This window comes from Varroa jacobsoni, unplaced genomic scaffold (genome assembly GCF_002532875.2).
Source record: "Varroa jacobsoni isolate VJ856 unplaced genomic scaffold, vjacob_1.0 scaffold_1383, whole genome shotgun sequence".
Lineage (NCBI taxonomy): Eukaryota > Metazoa > Arthropoda > Arachnida > Mesostigmata > Varroidae > Varroa > Varroa jacobsoni.
The window spans coordinates 298,039-315,690 of NW_019214285.1; the positions used below are offsets into that span (position 1 = coordinate 298,039).

Genomic DNA, 17,652 nt, shown 5'->3' on the forward strand with positions numbered 1-17,652 from the left:
TCGGGTGATTGATACAAAGTTTTTGTATGCTGTGCGAGTATATGCTTTTTCTTGTTTTTTGAAACAAAAACTTACGGACAATCAAAGCGGACAAATGTGTACCTTAACGCTTTGATTATAATGTTAAATAAGACAGTTCTTTGTGAATGCGCCGATGGTAACCAACGGCGTCTTTTTCTCCCAAGATAAGCAAAATCTACGTGATGCATGACCTTCTTGCATTTCAGTGTTCGCCATCCAGTAGACGTAAGACGGGCAAACAAAAATGGTTTCTTAGATGAATTTACTCATATACGATCTCCAAACTCTCTTTCATTTCGCGACAATTATGCCAGCGTGGATCTCAAAAACTGCATTGCCATTCTCTTATTATAGAACTATCGTGCAATCAGAAGTATCACGAACAAATATGATAGAACACAAAAGGCACTATTGAGAATGATCACCCAATTCGATTCCAGCTAATCGGTACAATAATGTACTCTTCGCAAAAGAAGGGGCGAACTATTGTTCGTGTTGTATTTTCTTCACACTAGAAAAACTGGCCTTTAGTAGTGAAGTTTATTGAATCTCCTCGTAATTGTATTGAAATTTGGCCCTTTTATGTCTTCTTAATGCGAAAACAACAGGCGATGGGACAGGTCTCCTGAGTCTAGAAACCGAAGCTGCTGGCAGAATGCGCTAGGTGTTCGGAAGAAATTATTTGTTTAGTTGTCACCTTCTGTTGATCAGGGTTCCGCACTAGATTTAAATGTATAGTTTTGATTTTTGCTTTGCTTCCACAGGTTGAAAACCTCATTCAGTAATAGTGAAACGAATGCTCTCTTAAAGCTGTTTTCGGTTGTTTCAAGGAATTCGACGTTTTCGCTAATCCGAAAGAAGGGCTGAGTGAAAGATCCTTTGAGGCAGGCTGGTGTTACCGCAGCATTAGCTGTTTTATCTCTATTTGCTTAATGCTTAGCTGTCTTATATAGGTGACGGTGCAAAAGTCCTTGGTTTAGCTTGCTTTCAGTTTACCTCTGTGCTGCCCCCACTTCTGGCACCTCCAACATCAAGGCGTCTTTTCAATGCGGTTACTTCAGTCGACACGCTTTCTCTCCAGGAGCTTCGCGCTAAGTGCATAAAAAATATACGTAGTTTGAAAGATCGAGGCGCTGCTAAGACTGGGACTAAGCATGAAATACACTAAACTGGGAAAACGTGACTTCCCTTGAGATCGTTTGTAACAGCTCATCCCAGTAAGCGTACCGCCGACGGTGTCGCCGTTTTTACGCAACAAAGGAGATAAGAGCATCATGCTTCGTTGACTTATGGCGGCGACAGCGGCCGCAACGCCACCATAAGTTGCGCACCCCACAAAACGAACAAGCAGTAGGAAAACGAAATGTCATGGGGACTTTGAACTTGTTTTAGCTTGGGAGATGTCAGGGTGCCCAAAGCCGGGCAGCACCGGTTTTAAGTGTATCTGGTGGACGTAAGGCAGGCAAAGAACAAGAGTTACAAGTAGAACATTTTCCAATTTGCTTTTTGTTGATCATGTCGATCAACTACTGGTGTGAACCCCAAAAAATAGGCTCTGGTCTCGCGCGTGTCCGCAGCTGGAATGGACAATCGTTCCCATCAGATGAAATGGTTTAATTTCTAATTAAACTAGTTTTCCACTATTTACGGTCGTCTATAGTTAGCAAGTGAACGATAGTAAGCGAAGGTTTGTCGTTTTATTTAGACGCTCTTTGAAAGCAGCTAAAGGTCGGTGAATTATGCGAAACCTGGATGAGAGGACGAAACAAGGCTTCCTATGAGGAAAGAATTGTCTTTATATATATATAAATTATTATGTCTATTCGTTTAATGCTTGCTACTGGATCAGTATTGGAATGATACTGGCACTAAACGTTTGAGATTCATCCCCGTCATAATGAGTTGTTTCAGCGCTCGTCATACACGGAAACCACCGACATATTTTCAACCATTCTTCAATTTATTATTAATCACTATCTATTGAAATACGAAGCCCTTAAGCAAGGGCCTACTAAAATGAATATAATAAAAGCAGCGACAAAACTCAGCGGTATCCTTGCAGTCTGATCGTTTTCAATGCCTGGCCGTCAATTAGATAAGAAATTGCATGACGAGGACTTTGATAACGGAGGAAGGTCTAATTTAGTTCTGGAGAAACTCAGCCGTGGAGACTAAACTCAATTGTTAGAAATCATCAACCCACCAGAGTGATATACGGAAATTAAGGCGGGTGGGTGTATGGGCATAGCTTTACCAATAAGCAGCTACGTCGCTACAGCTAATCAGACATTGTTTTTTTTTTTGTTACACCGCGAGAGGCTTTGCTGCTACTAGAGTCAGCAATAGTACGTACGTATTTCGCCGGATGCATAGACGCAACGCTAGACCTTAATGACACTGGTAGCGACCTTTGGCTTTAATGCGTTTTTCCCGCTCGTCGACAGTAAAAAATAGCGTCCATCTTTTTTATCCGCAGCCAATGGATCCTATTGCTGCTGCCATCGCTGGTCAAAAACTGTTTAAAAAAACTACAATAATGTCAATGAGAACACCGTTGCAATTTTTATGCCAATGCGCGCTACCTTGGACCTATTCGAGGGTGAAGAAAATTTTCATTTAATAATTTTTCTTCCTTATCACTAGTTAAATAGTCATAGACTACTGTTATTGCCCTATGTTGTATTCCGCTGTATTATTATATTATTAGCTTTTCGAGAGCACTTTGATCGAAAGGGTCTTCTAGTATTAGCTTAGATGTTATTTTTACATTCACGGTAATACTGGACTGCCAGCTAATCAACATGTCGATCAACAATTTTTTAATGACAAAACGTAAAAAATAAAACGCTGTACGGAAACATATGTATCGCTCGTGGATTGGTGTGGTGTTTTTTGCGGTTTATTATCTACGGAGTTTACTTATCGTCTACAGTTCAGCATCGCCTCATTCACTTCGGATTACGACGACCACTACCATGTGTTTCTTGTACATTATAATATAACGAAATGTACACAAGGTTCTCCTGCTTTCCTTATTTGACGTTGTTGTTATATAGCCATTTATTTGCAGTCAAACAAGTTCAAAGCAGTTCCATACAACCTAAGCTTAAAGCATGTTTCCGATGCAAGTTAAAGGGACCCAAGAGTACCTCAACAAGTATAGTTTCTGTTGTCATCGTTTATACTAATTTAATCATGTTCAGACTGAACTGACATCTAGCTAATAGTTTGTCCTGCTGATTACTGTTATTGCTATTATTATTATTGTATATATTGCTATTATTGCACAAGTATAGAGGCACATGACGCCATTTTGTGGATAGCCATGGTACCACGCTTCGACGCAAAATTATGTTTGAGACGCTAACACCATAAATCGTTTTGCATTGATTGCTTTACGTTATGACACTAGAACATAGTTACCATTCGTGCTTCTTATCCCATCCCGTTAAGTACATGACATATAACTCTTTTCATCTAATTGCTGGATATGCCTTAACGGCAGAAGCTGTCGTAACCACGCTGTTCGCCTTGTTTGGCCCATGGTAACCTTAGAGTACGTCCTTTTTGCCCCTTGCCTGCCAGTCCAGCTGCCCATTTCACATCTTGTTCACCCAAATAGACTAATATCGCGGGCGGTAAACGAATGTTGACTATGCCCGGACCCCGCAAGATGGGGGGGGGGGTCGAACAGTCAGTCAGACAGACGGTTCGTCAACCTGCTTATGCCACAACTGCCACACTTTAAACGGTGCTATCCTCTGTGAATTTAAACAATCATAGTGTGCTTTTAATCGTCGTTCTATTTTCGGTCGACCCAACTGAGCGAGCAACATACGCAAACTGGGTCAGACCAACTGTTGGTGCAGACTGTCGGAAATTGGGAGAAGCTAAGCAGATTTGTCTGTTCAGTCCGTCTATCAAGCCTCCCTCAATGGGACATGAAAAGCTTGTGGCGCATACAAAAAGGATTTAATCAATTGTTGTCCTAGCCATTACCAATAGCTTCTCGTTCCTCTGAAGCGCACGCTTATAGTTTTTTGTCCATAGACTGTTTTGAATATAGAATCATGTTCTTTTCCTATAACTCTAAACCTATGTGGAATGAAAATGTAATATGTTAGTTTTTCATGCACCCTTAAATATACTTCAATTCTGACTCATTCATGATCCGCAACTGGCAATACTTTCGTTCATTTTAAGCAAACCGAATCGGTACCTCAATCATTTAGCTAAAGGACATTGGCGTTTTGTTTAGCTAGGCTTAATGAATGTATGGCCTTCTCAAGGTAGCTAGCATGGGTGGAACGCTTATATGACAATGTTTTTATTACTTTTAGCTGTCACCCACGAACTTAATGGTCACAATCGCCTCCTGTGTCAATAATGGCAACTGCATAGTTTGTTTTACGACTGGTGCAGCCGCTGATATTCAATCTGGACTTTTGTATTTGTTTAGCTCTGTGAGCGTAAGTTCGTAATATGGCCGACAGTTGGAATCGAAAGCAATTTTGTGTTCGGAAGGGAAGACAAATTTAGATATTTGATGATGACCGCATAGGTTTTGAACGAAAAAATAGACTTTAGTGCGGCTTTGAGAAATCACTGACACTATATTGAAACACCTATTTCTTTAGTACCAGTAAGCGTCAGATTTTAAAAGGGTGCTTACTTGAATTCAAGCACAAAGTAGAGCCTCAGATTTTACTGGCTACAATGCTATTTTTTTTGTGCCTGTTGATATTTTAGGATTGTTCTTTGATACGTCTTTTTGGAGAGCAAATTTGTTATCATATTTCTTTTTTTGTCATGTTTTTTAGTTCAATAAATTGGTCAGGCAACTAATTAACGTCACAGTGATGGATTTCAACCGTTCTATTTTCCAGCTGGAAGTAATAACATACAACCGTTGTTATAATGGTGGCTAATGTCCGAGACGTTCTAAGCTGGTTGCAGTCGTCTCACCAGATCCTTCCGAGCGGGCATCAGAAAGGCTGAACATTAAGTTTTGCCGTACTAGATCAAGCAGATGTTCCCTATTCCTTCTACAGTGTACCAACATGAAAAAGAAACAAGATAGATGAATGCGATCAGTGCTCTAAACGAAAAAAAAAGTATCGCTAGCAGTGTCTTCGAGGTCGTATCATACCTTATCCTAAAACTATAACGCGCATATTGAATCGATTACGCATAACAAGCTGTTCTACCATATTTCACCCGCTGTTTTTTCAAATATTGAAAGCTCCATCTGAAAAGATATTATAAATAAGCGACCGGCAATGCGACCGATCAGGCCATCGTGCATTCTTAGAACAATATATGATGTCCATGCTTCCATATTGGTTATTATACGTTCGTCGCATCGCCCACTCACGATTGGATCGAACCTTCATTTTACGAAGTAGCAATCATCGCCACCCGGAAGTTGAGACCAAGATCGCTAGATTTCACACTCAGAAATATATAGCTTGGAGACGGGATTGGTTTAATATAACTGCAGTGTTATATTAGAATATAACATACGATATCGAATTCATGCTGTGCCAATGTCCTGTTGGAGGCTTAATCGTTGGCTGGTGCGTATTCTTGAATTAATAAAATTTCATGGTTTGGGTGTTCGGGTGAATTGAGTTGAAGTTGAGCTCACTAATAAAATTCCGAATAATTTTTTTAAAAATTGTTCAGGGGACACGAAGTGCATCGATAAGGTTTTGTAATGTAACGATCATTGCGGGTACCACGCATGCCGTTAACCATAGCTAATTCCTCTATAAACGGTCCGATTTCAAACATTTGTATTAGATAAATACGGAATAACTGAACGCTCCACTCTGCAGGATACGACTGTTTTTCAGCGTTCATACAGCTTCCTTCTTGAGCGCGTGTCAGCATTTCGTCTAGATCTAATAAGCCGGTCCGCCTCCGCAGGACTATTCCTTACATCAGTTGCCTGCCGCCATTGCCGCGTGGCAAGCAGTATATAGGCCAGCGCATGTATGGTGTCATCATGAAAATTCGTTGTTCATGGGCTCTGAGCTCATGGTACTATTACAGGACCTGTACGGTTGATTTTTGCGAACGTGAACCGCATGGAAAGAAAGTCGATTCGTCTGATAGTGATTGCTGTCACTTGCGATTAGCATACAGAAAACGAAAGCCCTAAGCGGCCATGGAGACCGCTCCAAGGCCGTTTCCTTCTACCGGAATGTCCACCAGCCCCCATTCAGTGTCGTTTACCGGCTGAATACTCAGCTGCCCACTGTTTTCTTTGTAGCTACTACACTCAAGGAAAGATCTAGCCAGTTCTGGGGCCCGCATCGATGGATGTCGTTGCATCTCTCAACGTCGTCATTTTTAACTACATGAATGTTGCGTATGTGGGAGTCGTGGAAGCTGGTGCTGCTGGTAAGCGGAGGGAAGCAAATAAACGAAAACTGGTAGAAAACGATGATTTGTGTGAAAGACAGGGTTATAATGCTTTACCTATACTGCGTAGCATTCGTTATTTGTTATCAGTTGTCTCATCATAGGCCTTTATAACAGACACTCGAACGCACAAATATCCCATAGCTTGAGTCAAATTCCCTGCCCAATCAAATAGCTTGAATCATAGACTGTGGTTTGCGCATAGGACGCTTAATGATAAGCTTAGCTTGAAGCTGATGTCGATTTCCGCCAAGCGGCAGCTTTCACCGAAAAGATCTGATTGAAATGTCCTGTCATCATTGTTTCCGTTCAAAAAATTTATCTCGAAAAAAGAAAGTCGTTTGCACCGTTTTGCATTTTTAATATCGACTTCTATTATGCGTAAAACCACCTATCACTAAGGGCGCTTAAATCTAGGATTCTTATGTTGACTTAGCTTTGGCTTGAAGAAGGTGTAAGCTTGAAGAATTTGTGATCCTGATCTTTTCTCATTCGCGGCCAATAAAATTCAAATTTGTCTAGCTGAAAGTTTAGGCAGGAAAATGGACGATCTCGAAGTTTTACCAGTTTCATAGGAAAGCAGGATACTCGATATATCGTGGCCCTTTTGCTCGCGGTTCGTCCATACTCCGCCGGTCTGCAGTGTCGGCAGTGGCTGAATTAGTGCCCAATGCAATTTTCGTTATATCGCAGCGGTCGGTATCTGAGTCATATTATAGCTTCCTCGCTATAATACCACGCTGATGGAAATTTTATGTGGGGACATGCCTCTGTTTATAAACTAGGCTCTGTTTATGATGCTGTTGTAACACCAAAATGATTCCACATACAGAAATGAAGTCGCTTTTCAATGAGTCATAAACCCTACTCTATCTATCCCTCCAAAATATATAGCAAAAAAATGCCATATGAATGTATATGCGTCGAAACCATAGGAACTATCGAGGGCTACTGTGACCGTCGCGGGCCTCTTTCTCCCAGCCAGCAGCTAAAGTCCTGACCCACAAATTTTAATTGGTCATTTTCTCTCTGTTCCGCATTATTTCCACTCTCCCAGTGAGTCGAGCAGCTGCTATCTACGTTGCGTTTGCAGTTCAACAACGCTGATTACGATGTGGCGCTAATGAATTCGCTCAAATATCTATCCCTTCAGTAGGTCATTAGACCTTAGTCGTGTAAAAAGCGCATAGATCCCAAAAAGGATAAACAAGCAAAAACACGATATGTACCTCGTCGCTGTACAATGAATCAAAGGTAGGCTGCAAGCAAGCCATTGTGGTTATTTGTGTTGCACTGAAAGGCAGACATTAAAAATCAACTCGATAATAAACAGCGCTTTTTGCCAGTATTCCCTTACTACTAGTGACTTTCGAGTTTGATAGAATCGGTGCAGACTATTAACTCATACCGGTAGTATCGCTAAAAAGTTGTGCATGAGCAAATTAATCTTGGATAGAACCACATTGTAAGCAAGTGATTAGCATATAAATACATACTATCGACGCTGGAAAAAAGCGTACGTATATGTCAATATCTGAAAGGGCCCACAACGCTACAGTTTAGAAAAACCTGCTTGGGACAATTTACAAAATGCACAAAGAAATCCTTCGAAATATAGTCGGAGTATTAGACCGCAGCGAGATACGCCATGCAGTGTCGGCCGTAATGTTTAAGCCAATGCTAATATTGTCCTTTATAGTATTTTCTGTTACACTGATTGGAGCAGCACCGAAAAGGCCAACAATTTTGGCTCCAACAACAATGAAGTACGTTGAGGAATACAGTACAGATCTATATGAAGCTCAACTTGAGGGAAGTTTTGATAGTTTGATGCCGGAAAAGGCCTACCAGAAAAGACGATCCGGCCCACGCGTGCGTTACCGCGGCATCGGCGGAGTGGCTGATGCTATTACAGGCGGAATACAAAATGTAGTTGATACTATCGGTGAGGTTAATAACGAGGGATTTTTTGGCTTTAATGGCGGCGTTGGCAACGTCATTGGAAGTGTACTTCGCCTGGTGAACCTTGCGCTGGACATGGCTAGTTTTGTGATTAATTCTATTCTGGACGGACGAGACCTATTCGCCAGTCACCGTTCGGAGTATCCTTTTAAGTACGACGAAGGATTTGATTGATACAATTGATGTAGCGACCATGCCAAAACGAATACACAGCTGGAAGAGATGTTTATTATTACTAGTACGCCGTACTGACCATTCCCCAATGACCAGATAAACTGGGACCATGGAGAACGATTAAAAGACAAAGTGGATCATTTTCAAGAAGCAGTTTTTGGACAATTAGGACGAAGTTGAATTGGACAGAACAGACCAAACAAATAGCCAAACGCTAGATATACGCGACTAAATAAATAGCTATCTTTGTTCAAAGAGGCACATCCGAGTCATGCTTTATAGAATGTAGGGATTCTACCATGACTATGATACTAGATATGGGATTACAGCAATCCAATAGGATCAATTTTCTATTGACGCGGTTTTGTGTGGTAATTAATATATAAACAACGATAATAGACATAGCAGGAAACTTATAAGGTGGCGACTAGCAAGTGATATTGGAGGTACAAGATTGCGGTCAATACTATCAGTTCTACAGACATTTCATAAAAATGGTAAGCTGTTTAAATCATATCACATACGGAATTATATACAAGCGCGCTGGCGCGGCAAGAGAAAGCACAGTGGGGCAGCTCTTGGAGTGATTTTGATTACAGAGTCCTTTGATGTACTCCTATCGGATTATCCGATGCGTGACATGTGACTTAATCATTTGTACATGATTGATTTCTAGCCTACAAAATGCTGTTTCTTGACAACTGATGCCCTCTTTAATTACTGATCCGGCAAAAGGTAGAATGTCACACTTCTAAAATGGTACGGTAATTTCGATTCGGTGTGATCACGGTTAAGTTTTCAAAGGTACATTGAAAATTTGGGAATAGCAATCATACAGAATCAGACCTGATGAATTAGCTGGGTGTATCAAAAGCTGCCATTACTGCTGCAATGATATCGCACTTCGCCTTTGTTTGTCCTTGACCCTTGCGGTCTCAGGCGCTGATAAGATCTTGAAAGATTGGGTTGTAACGCAGAGATGTCGTTGCTGTTTTCAGCTGTGCGGAGCAGGCTTTTCCTGTACAATGGTTGCCAAGTTTAGGAAACTTATAGTGAACGACAGCTCTGCTGGCTCACGAAACATAAGCTTTTCAGTTTCACTTGCAGTTAGCCAATAGCATTTTTTCGTTCAGCTATAGTATTCAACCCAGCGTTTGTTACATATGAGGACTCGATCTGTAGAATCTTATTGATGCTAACTTTGCAGCAGTAAAAAAACAAGCGGAAAAAGACCGTATACCCACCTTATAGCTTGGCACGCCTTACTCATTGATCGCGCGAGAGATCTCACTACAAAATCTAATATATGCACTTCTCGAGGTAAAATGGCGGCGCTAATCATAATAACTTCTGTCGCTGAATCCTCAGCGTTGTCAAGTAAACAAAGTTGCCAGTCTTAAAGCCGTCGTTTATATTGTACGCTAGTGGTCACGAAAAGAGACTTAGTGTAAATATATTTTGCGTTTCATTTTCCATTTCTACCACTTTTCAGCTGGTCGAAACAACCATAGAAAAAAATAATAATAATAATAAAAAAATCTAGCCTTATGAAGGTATTACAAGAACACAATATTTTCGTGTGGTTTATACCGTGCGTTAGACTAATCAATCTCGAAACCTCTGACCAAACTGTTAGCTCAAATGGGTGAGTCCTCACTACTTCGCTACGGGAACGTGAATATCATCCGCCAGAGGCAGAAGTTGGGGAACGATAGGGCATAGTTGTCTTGTCTAACGCCGTTTGGTTCAACGAGCAGAACAAAATAAACATTTGATTAACACATATACGCTCATGATCAGCACAACATTGACAAGTGATAATTACAGATTATATGAATAGTTCCTAGAATGCATCCAGATTATCTTGCCTGATTTTCAGCGTGGGGCTGGATGATCAACAGAGAACTCAGAGAGATACTCAGAAGCTTAGTGGTGGGAACGAGAAAAAATTTAGCCACCATATGTAATCGTCACAGCTTTTTCTATGAGTTAACTAGCGAAGCTTCGGCGTTCCTTGAATAGCAAAATGTTTTTGTTTTTTGAAGCTTGAAACACGTTCCGCCATTTAGGCGCCTGTGTCATCGATGGCATTCGCATCGTTCTGATGGAAGACTAGGGTCCGTTAATACAATTTCGTACAAACATACACATATGCCCTCCGTTCTGAGTTGCCTCCGCCGACAATTCTTTAAAACTAAACCCAGTTCGTATTTTTAGCAATCGCTGGTCATGTGAAGCGGTGAGCATAGGTTTTTGAAGTGCTGTTGAGGGAACTGATGCCTATACAGGGTCTATTACAATGGCATTTGATAGATTTCAAGTGAGAGAAGAAGACAGCCAGTATTATTGTGTGCCGAAAACAAGATAGTCACGAAACGTAAAAATAACTAAATAGTATATAATAACAACGTGAACACACGTTAGATGCCGCAAGTATTATTGCCGGCTGCGGAAAGGCCTAATCTATGTTACCTGAGCATGTTGTTTTGAAATGGGTTTTAAATTATGGTTAGGCAATGACATGCAATAACGGTTTATGTATTTATGTTCACGTCTCTCAGAGGTGCTAACAATATCATTGTATTGTATGAGAACGATACGACGTACGGTTGTTTTTTTGCCTTCTAATTCATATCGCAATCGGATAAGCCCGCATGCAGGAAATGTATATAGTGTGAAATGTTTTATCCACGAGCAAATATCACGAATGATGCACGTAGAGACTCATTTTATACCGCGAATTTCCATTAATACTCATGACCAACATCAGCAACAACAATGATAACATCAATTTTGGTTGTCTTCAATTCTATATCATACGTGTGTTTCTCTATTTGTTTTTCAGTATCACAGCAACGGCAGCGAGCATCGGTGCAGCAGGAATCCCACAAGCGGGTCTGGTTACCATGGTCATGGTGCTTAATGCAATCGGACTGCCTGCAGACGACATAACTCTGATCATCGTTGTGGACTGGTTCCTGTAAGTTGCAAAGTAGATTAACTTATTCAAAATACTGTTTCGCATAAGGATTAAGTAATCGCAATTAGAGTTACGAGTTCAACGTACATCGCACGTTTGGTTGCATCGAGGACCTGTCTAGTTCTATTGAAGGCAATTCTAATAGTACTTATGGTTCTTTCTGGACATGCTAATTCCTTAGGTAACAAACTAATAAACTCATAGTACGGTATCATCACATTCAACTGAGGAGCGTCATTGACGTCTATAAGTGCTATTCTGCTATTTTGACCATGTTTATTTCACCGATTCTGGGTTTATTCATTAGCTAGAAATTGCGTTGCTTCTGTAAAAATCCGTTTGAAGGGTTTTTTAATGCCACCACCTAAGGGCAATTTTGCTCGTTGTATCTTATACGTTACTTTATGTAATTGTACCTGTTGTGGCTGTGGCTGCACTCTGCGGTTTCAGGGATCGATTCCGGACAGCAATCAATGTTCTAGGTGATGCCGTGGGGGCCACCGTTGTGGAAAAGCTTTCTCTTGACGACCTACGCTCGATGCAGAAACAAGACAACAAAGATACGGATAGCAAAGATACCGTAATCACAGCTATGTAATGATCGACGTCTCATCTATCAGGACGAAGAGGCACAAGGTCCGATTGTGGTGTTCATATGGTAAAATTTTTAGACAGCCGTTAACAACAATAACAATAAAACAATTCGAACGGCAGCAATCACGGAGCAGAAATTTAAATAAATGAGTGAAACATTTGCATAAAAGTACCTAGACAAGTGGGAGGTTGCGCGGCGGATATGGGAAAACTTTCGAAATCGATTATGAGTACCGGTGCGATAGTACGATTCCATCATCTCAATGCAATGCTACTTGAATGATTATAAAGCTAAAGAGTTCCATGATTTGTGGCCTGTTTTCAAAAAGTCATATTCTCATTGAAAATATAATTCGATCTTGGGGTTTGACAGCGTGGCCTAATACAATGATATGAACCTATCGGGCAGGAATAAGTCAGCCAACAACTGTGAATAGGCGTAATAGTTGTAATTTAAGGTTGTCTATCACTGTGCCACCGTTATATTAATAGTGGCATGTGGTCGCTACATAAATGCCATAGTCGATCTTCCTTTTATGGTAAGGTCCTAAGGAAAACGAAGCAGCCAACAGTAGACTGGTACTTCTGTAAGGCCAACTAATATGCTCAATAATATCGAGTCCTTAAGGTGTGCCGCTTTTTTAGAATAGCACAAAATAATAACGTACTTAACATAAACCTTTCGTTTAAAAATCGGTTTCCCCATTCTGAAACTCCAGGATATCCAATTGCCATTGAATTTTGCATACAGTGTTATGTGGAATCGTACACTTCGCTTCGTTAATCAATTAGCGCGTTCTTAACATTCAATCACGAGTGTACATTTTGCTGTAAAAAAACAAATATAGCCTATGGGCACAAAGTTGTCAAAAGTAAAGGTCTTTCGTTGATACAACGCTTTGCAGAAGCTTTTCTCGTAAAATGATCATCGAGCCTTTGTCGGTACCGTTACACGAGCATTTGGACGTTTTTAAATACGCGCTTAAGTACTTCAGACCGATCTTCCAACTTCCAACGCCCATTTGTATGACTGGTATCTGATATTTTACTTTAGAAATAGATCTTTCTTTGTGTCTGTTGATATCGTCAGCGATGTTCAGTATGCGACATATTTAAAAAAAAATTAGACACATCTTATTGAGGCCCCTGCATAAATGGATGCTATTAGTCTAAACAGGTGTATTGTAAATTGATGATGAATATACGTATCCGTATATATATATATATGTAAATTTTAATTTCACCAAGATAAGTCCGAAATGATGATACCGAATGTGAAGAAATCTGCAGAACAAATATCCTTATAGGAAATTATCCATGTAGGTTAGAGCAAAATTCATAGGGTTCTTTATTCGAGAAACGTAAGGACACGCGGATTTACTTCGAAACGAATTGTTGTGTTTCAAATGACGTTTAAACATAGTTGGAAGAACCAATGCATGCTGGCTTATAGAACGCGACGGCATTTTTTTTTCTAATCAATGGGCGACGCCATAAGCACATGAGCAAATACAACACTAATATTTAGAAGTTTATTAATTTTTTGCTGTTTAGACCGTGCAAAGAGATGGACTCCGTAAGACTACTATCCGTATTGATCCTTGCATATAGAAATATAATCTCATCGATTTTCTTTCTTTGTCAGTCTTGTTCAGCGACATTCTTACTAACCTATTTTTCGACAACCATATATACATATATATATATATCAATAATAATTATTACCCATATAAACACAAAAAGTGCCGTCAATATGAGCAGGGTCACAACTTACCACATAGCCATGTACCGCCTCCGAAGCATGTAATTATGTGACCCATCACAAGACCCGATTTACCTATGAGTATCGATTAAGTCTAGCAGAAGGTACGCCTGGAACCATTATGAACGACAATCTAATTATCTGTTAATTCTCTTTCTGTTTAACTGTTTACAATAAAAATAAGCAGAAGCACTAAAATGCGACAAAAGTTCCAAGATTTCGAAAAAGAAATAAAATGAAATTGATGAAGAGTGTTGTTCACAAAGACTACTATCCGTAGTATTTACCCAGATTGGTTTACTCGTTTGTGCTATCCCGACCCTTCGAATGACCCATCGGCAGTCGATAGCTCCTGTCTGCTCGTACTTTCAACTACACTACAGACGATAGTACGCAATGGATAGGAGTTCTGACGTATCCGTCCTGCCAGTCGAATCAACGCGACTGAGAAAAATATATTCTAGGTATTTAAGCCCGTTTAAATACCTACGGAAGGTATGAACACGAATATAAGGGAAGGTAGCCAAACCTGCGCGGTAAATCCAAGTTATCGTAGGCTGTGATTTTGTAGGATGTAGTATACGATGGCGCCTTTTTTTGATGGTATAATCTATTGGCCCAGTTACGTGCTAAGTAACGCAGCGATATTTAAATTATGATTAAAAAGAAAGAAGAAGAAAAGGAAGATGTCGTCGTGGTCGTCATTGATCACCGAGTCTGTACATCTTGAGGCCTACACCGTTTCAAAAGCATGCCGAATTGACTCCGTAAACCTAAACAACTGGCAAAAATACAACAAAAAGGTTAATTAGATCATTTCATTAACTGTTCCTTGTCGAATTGTGCTTTTCTGAATCGTCGGTTGTCTTATCATCAAACAGCGTTCCGGTAGCCGCTACAGCCGGACCAATGCAAAGGTGTGATAATGACCAGCAATAATAAATTGGCACCCATCGAATCATTGTGTGCATTTGGGCCGCCCATCGGATCGTCCTGCATGAACTGCAATACTATCGAAAGGGATCAATAGCTGTAAAAAGCTGTCTACGCATGTGTACATTCATAGAGTAGACGTACATCCTTGTTCACCAGCCGTCACAACTTGGCTACTGCAGTGGCAGGGCGAAGATTCGCCATGATGAGACCTTAGAATTTGTGATTTACCCTATTATCACCCTGCGCAATTGTATTTGATAGGTGAGGCTCTTATCGCGTTTCCTGCCTATAACTGGTTTGACGTAATTTACTATAAATTACATGTCGTTGGACCTTTGTGTGGGTGGGTGGGTCTTCATACTGAGGGACCTCGATCTTGTGCGCAAAAATCGCTAACCAAAATCACCATAGAACAATACGGTGATGTTCGCTGTTGCTTATTGACATTGCACTAGTATTGTTGCTGGCGTCACGATGAACAACAAATACGTCTTTATACCAGTGAACAGATCTACTAGCGTCTCTATCACCAGCAAATGAGAAAAGCTAATGCAAAATATTATAGAAGAATCCCTTTCAGTAGAATATAATGAAAAACATTTCGAAAACCGAGCGTACGTGTGTGAATTGTATATTGACTCCTTCAGTTACTCCTTCCCGTTACTTACATATCTGGAAGTACCAATGTACAGGGTAGTAATAATATATATTGTATCTAATAACTAGAACCCAAATACAGTGGTTTTCCGCGCCACGCTACTAACAGAGGTCCTTAGCTAATAACAAAAGAGACAGGACAGGATTATACTGTCTACACAATCACAATGAGTAAAGGCAGCGAATATGAGTTAATCTGCTATAGATTCTGGTTGGAACTTGTAAAATAGAGAAGTACTAAACCATGGCATTGATATACAATTTAGCATTTCTATGATAGATGATCAGCGAATATGCCACGAACTAATGACGACATCTGTTGTGACAACGGAAACAGACAGCCGCTGAAAAATGATTGAAGTGTTCTAGTTAGAAAGCAGTTAGTCTAGTTGGACACGCCAACTATCTTTTTTGGCTGAGGTAACGGAAAACAATAGGGCTGGAAACAATATAATATTAAGATACATTTAATTAATTTTATTTTTTTTTTAATTTATTTAATTAAGCTTTAATTGGTGGCGAGTAGCTCGAAAAACGAACAAAAGGTTCAACGACGATAAAAACAATGATTAAGAACTATCAACATACAGAAAAATTAGAATCGTGTAAGTTTTTCGTGCGAAATTTCGCAGTATTTTTCAAAATCTTCGGACGTAAATCTGGCCGCTTGTGGTGGTCTAATGATGGGATGATCGTGGATGGTAAGTCCGTTAATATCGAAACTTACATGGTTGAACAAACCATGAAACGGACTTTTCTAGAAATGTTTACAGCTCACCAAAAAAAAACGGCTTTATGAATATTTATACAGCTAGTATGATTTTTTGTAAAGTTTATGCAGGATCTAGGAAGCTAACATATCTCGTACACGGTCTGGAAGCATATGTAGTGAACGGCTTAACTGTTCTTATCTGTTCATTATGACTTAATTAAAGGTTCATTAAAGCAGACTGCAATTATTTATCTAGTGGAATTTTAGTCACCATTTATTTAAAGTTTGCCTACGGTAGGATACCATCACTGTTGCGAGGATGCCGTTTGTTCAGAATCTGCCACGTGATATCGCCGACATGAAAGATGATACTGAGTAATACCAGCAAATTGTTAGGAACAGACAGGCGGCAAGCAGGCCAATTATCATTTGCTCAATCTGAGAACGGGACCGTACAATCTCCATCGAGCGAAGAAGGTTAGACGCCTGACCTTGCGGGCAACTATCATCACGGTCGTCCGTATCTGGTTTATTCCCCCTTGACTGTGCTGTCCTGGATTTCGCATTACTCATTCGGCTTTTTGGGGTCTGGGACTTTTTAGGACCAGCTCTTCTTGACTGAGGAGCTTTTGACTTTCGTCCCTGCGATTTTCGTCCTAATTGTGATTTCCGTCCTATTTTAGACTGCTTTTTTACTGCTCTTGACTGGCGAGCGGCAGCACCCTTCAACATACGTTTAGGCTTAGTTTTCTGAGAAGATCTTTTCTTGGACCCGTGCTTGCTTCGTTTTCTTATTCGTACATTTTGCGGTACAGGAACAGCCTCGTTATCACCACGGCTGTGCAAATCTATGGGGTAATGTCTTCTGCTCACTGCGCCTAGCTTTGACCTTCGTTTGCTAGATTGGTGCTTGGCACCCTTTTTTGAGGGTCTACGCCCCTTCGTAGCTGGTTTTGACTTTTTAGGTTTAAAATTAGCCTCGTCACGAGCGGGACTAGCGTCTTTCGGAGTGACATCCTTGCTTTTTAACGCTTTGGAGCCAGGCTTTGATCGCCGAGTGTTTTTTGATGGCTTCTTTGAGCCTCTAGATGAACTGGTTCTTAGTGACTTGTGGGAAGACTTGGTCCTTATGGACGGTAACCTAAGTAAAGATCTCGATCTTCGTGACTTCACAGTTTTCTTCTTCGAGGACTTTCGTGAGGCTCGCTTGGGTGAGAATTTTCGCAATGGCTTCGAACTTCTTGTTCCAGACGTACTTGAAAGTTTAGACTTCTTCGGTGAAGACCTCACTGCGTATTTGTTGAATGCTGGTTTGGACGTTTTAGACGAAAGCTTAAACTTTTTCGGTGAAAACTTCGACGAAATCTTAGACTTTTTCGATGAAACCTTTGGCTTCTCTGATGATGGCCTAGATTCTTTCGACGATGG

At 40.5% G+C, this 17,652-nt stretch overlaps 2 protein-coding genes across 8 annotated transcripts in view; one reads left to right on the top strand and one right to left on the bottom strand.

The window, feature by feature from the left end:
- Positions 1-14,190, top strand: part of LOC111269392 (Excitatory amino acid transporter 1) — a 123,822-nt gene extending 109,632 nt beyond the window's left edge. For all 7 annotated transcript variants that reach the window (XM_022848939.2, XM_022848941.2, XM_022848940.2 and 4 more), the window contains 2 exons: positions 11,429-11,563; positions 12,014-14,190. In XM_022848939.2, coding sequence (XP_022704674.1) covers positions 11,429-11,563; positions 12,014-12,161 — 283 coding nt within the window. In that variant the 3' untranslated portion in view covers positions 12,162-14,190. The remainder of the gene's footprint in view (positions 1-11,428; positions 11,564-12,013) is intronic.
- A 2,278-nt stretch (positions 14,191-16,468) lies between these two features.
- Positions 16,469-17,652, bottom strand: LOC111269405 (uncharacterized; the record flags this gene model as incomplete). The annotated part of the gene is made up of 1 exon (XM_022848989.1): positions 16,469-17,652. A coding segment is annotated over one exon (1,098 nt), but the record flags the coding sequence as incomplete, so codon positions are not given.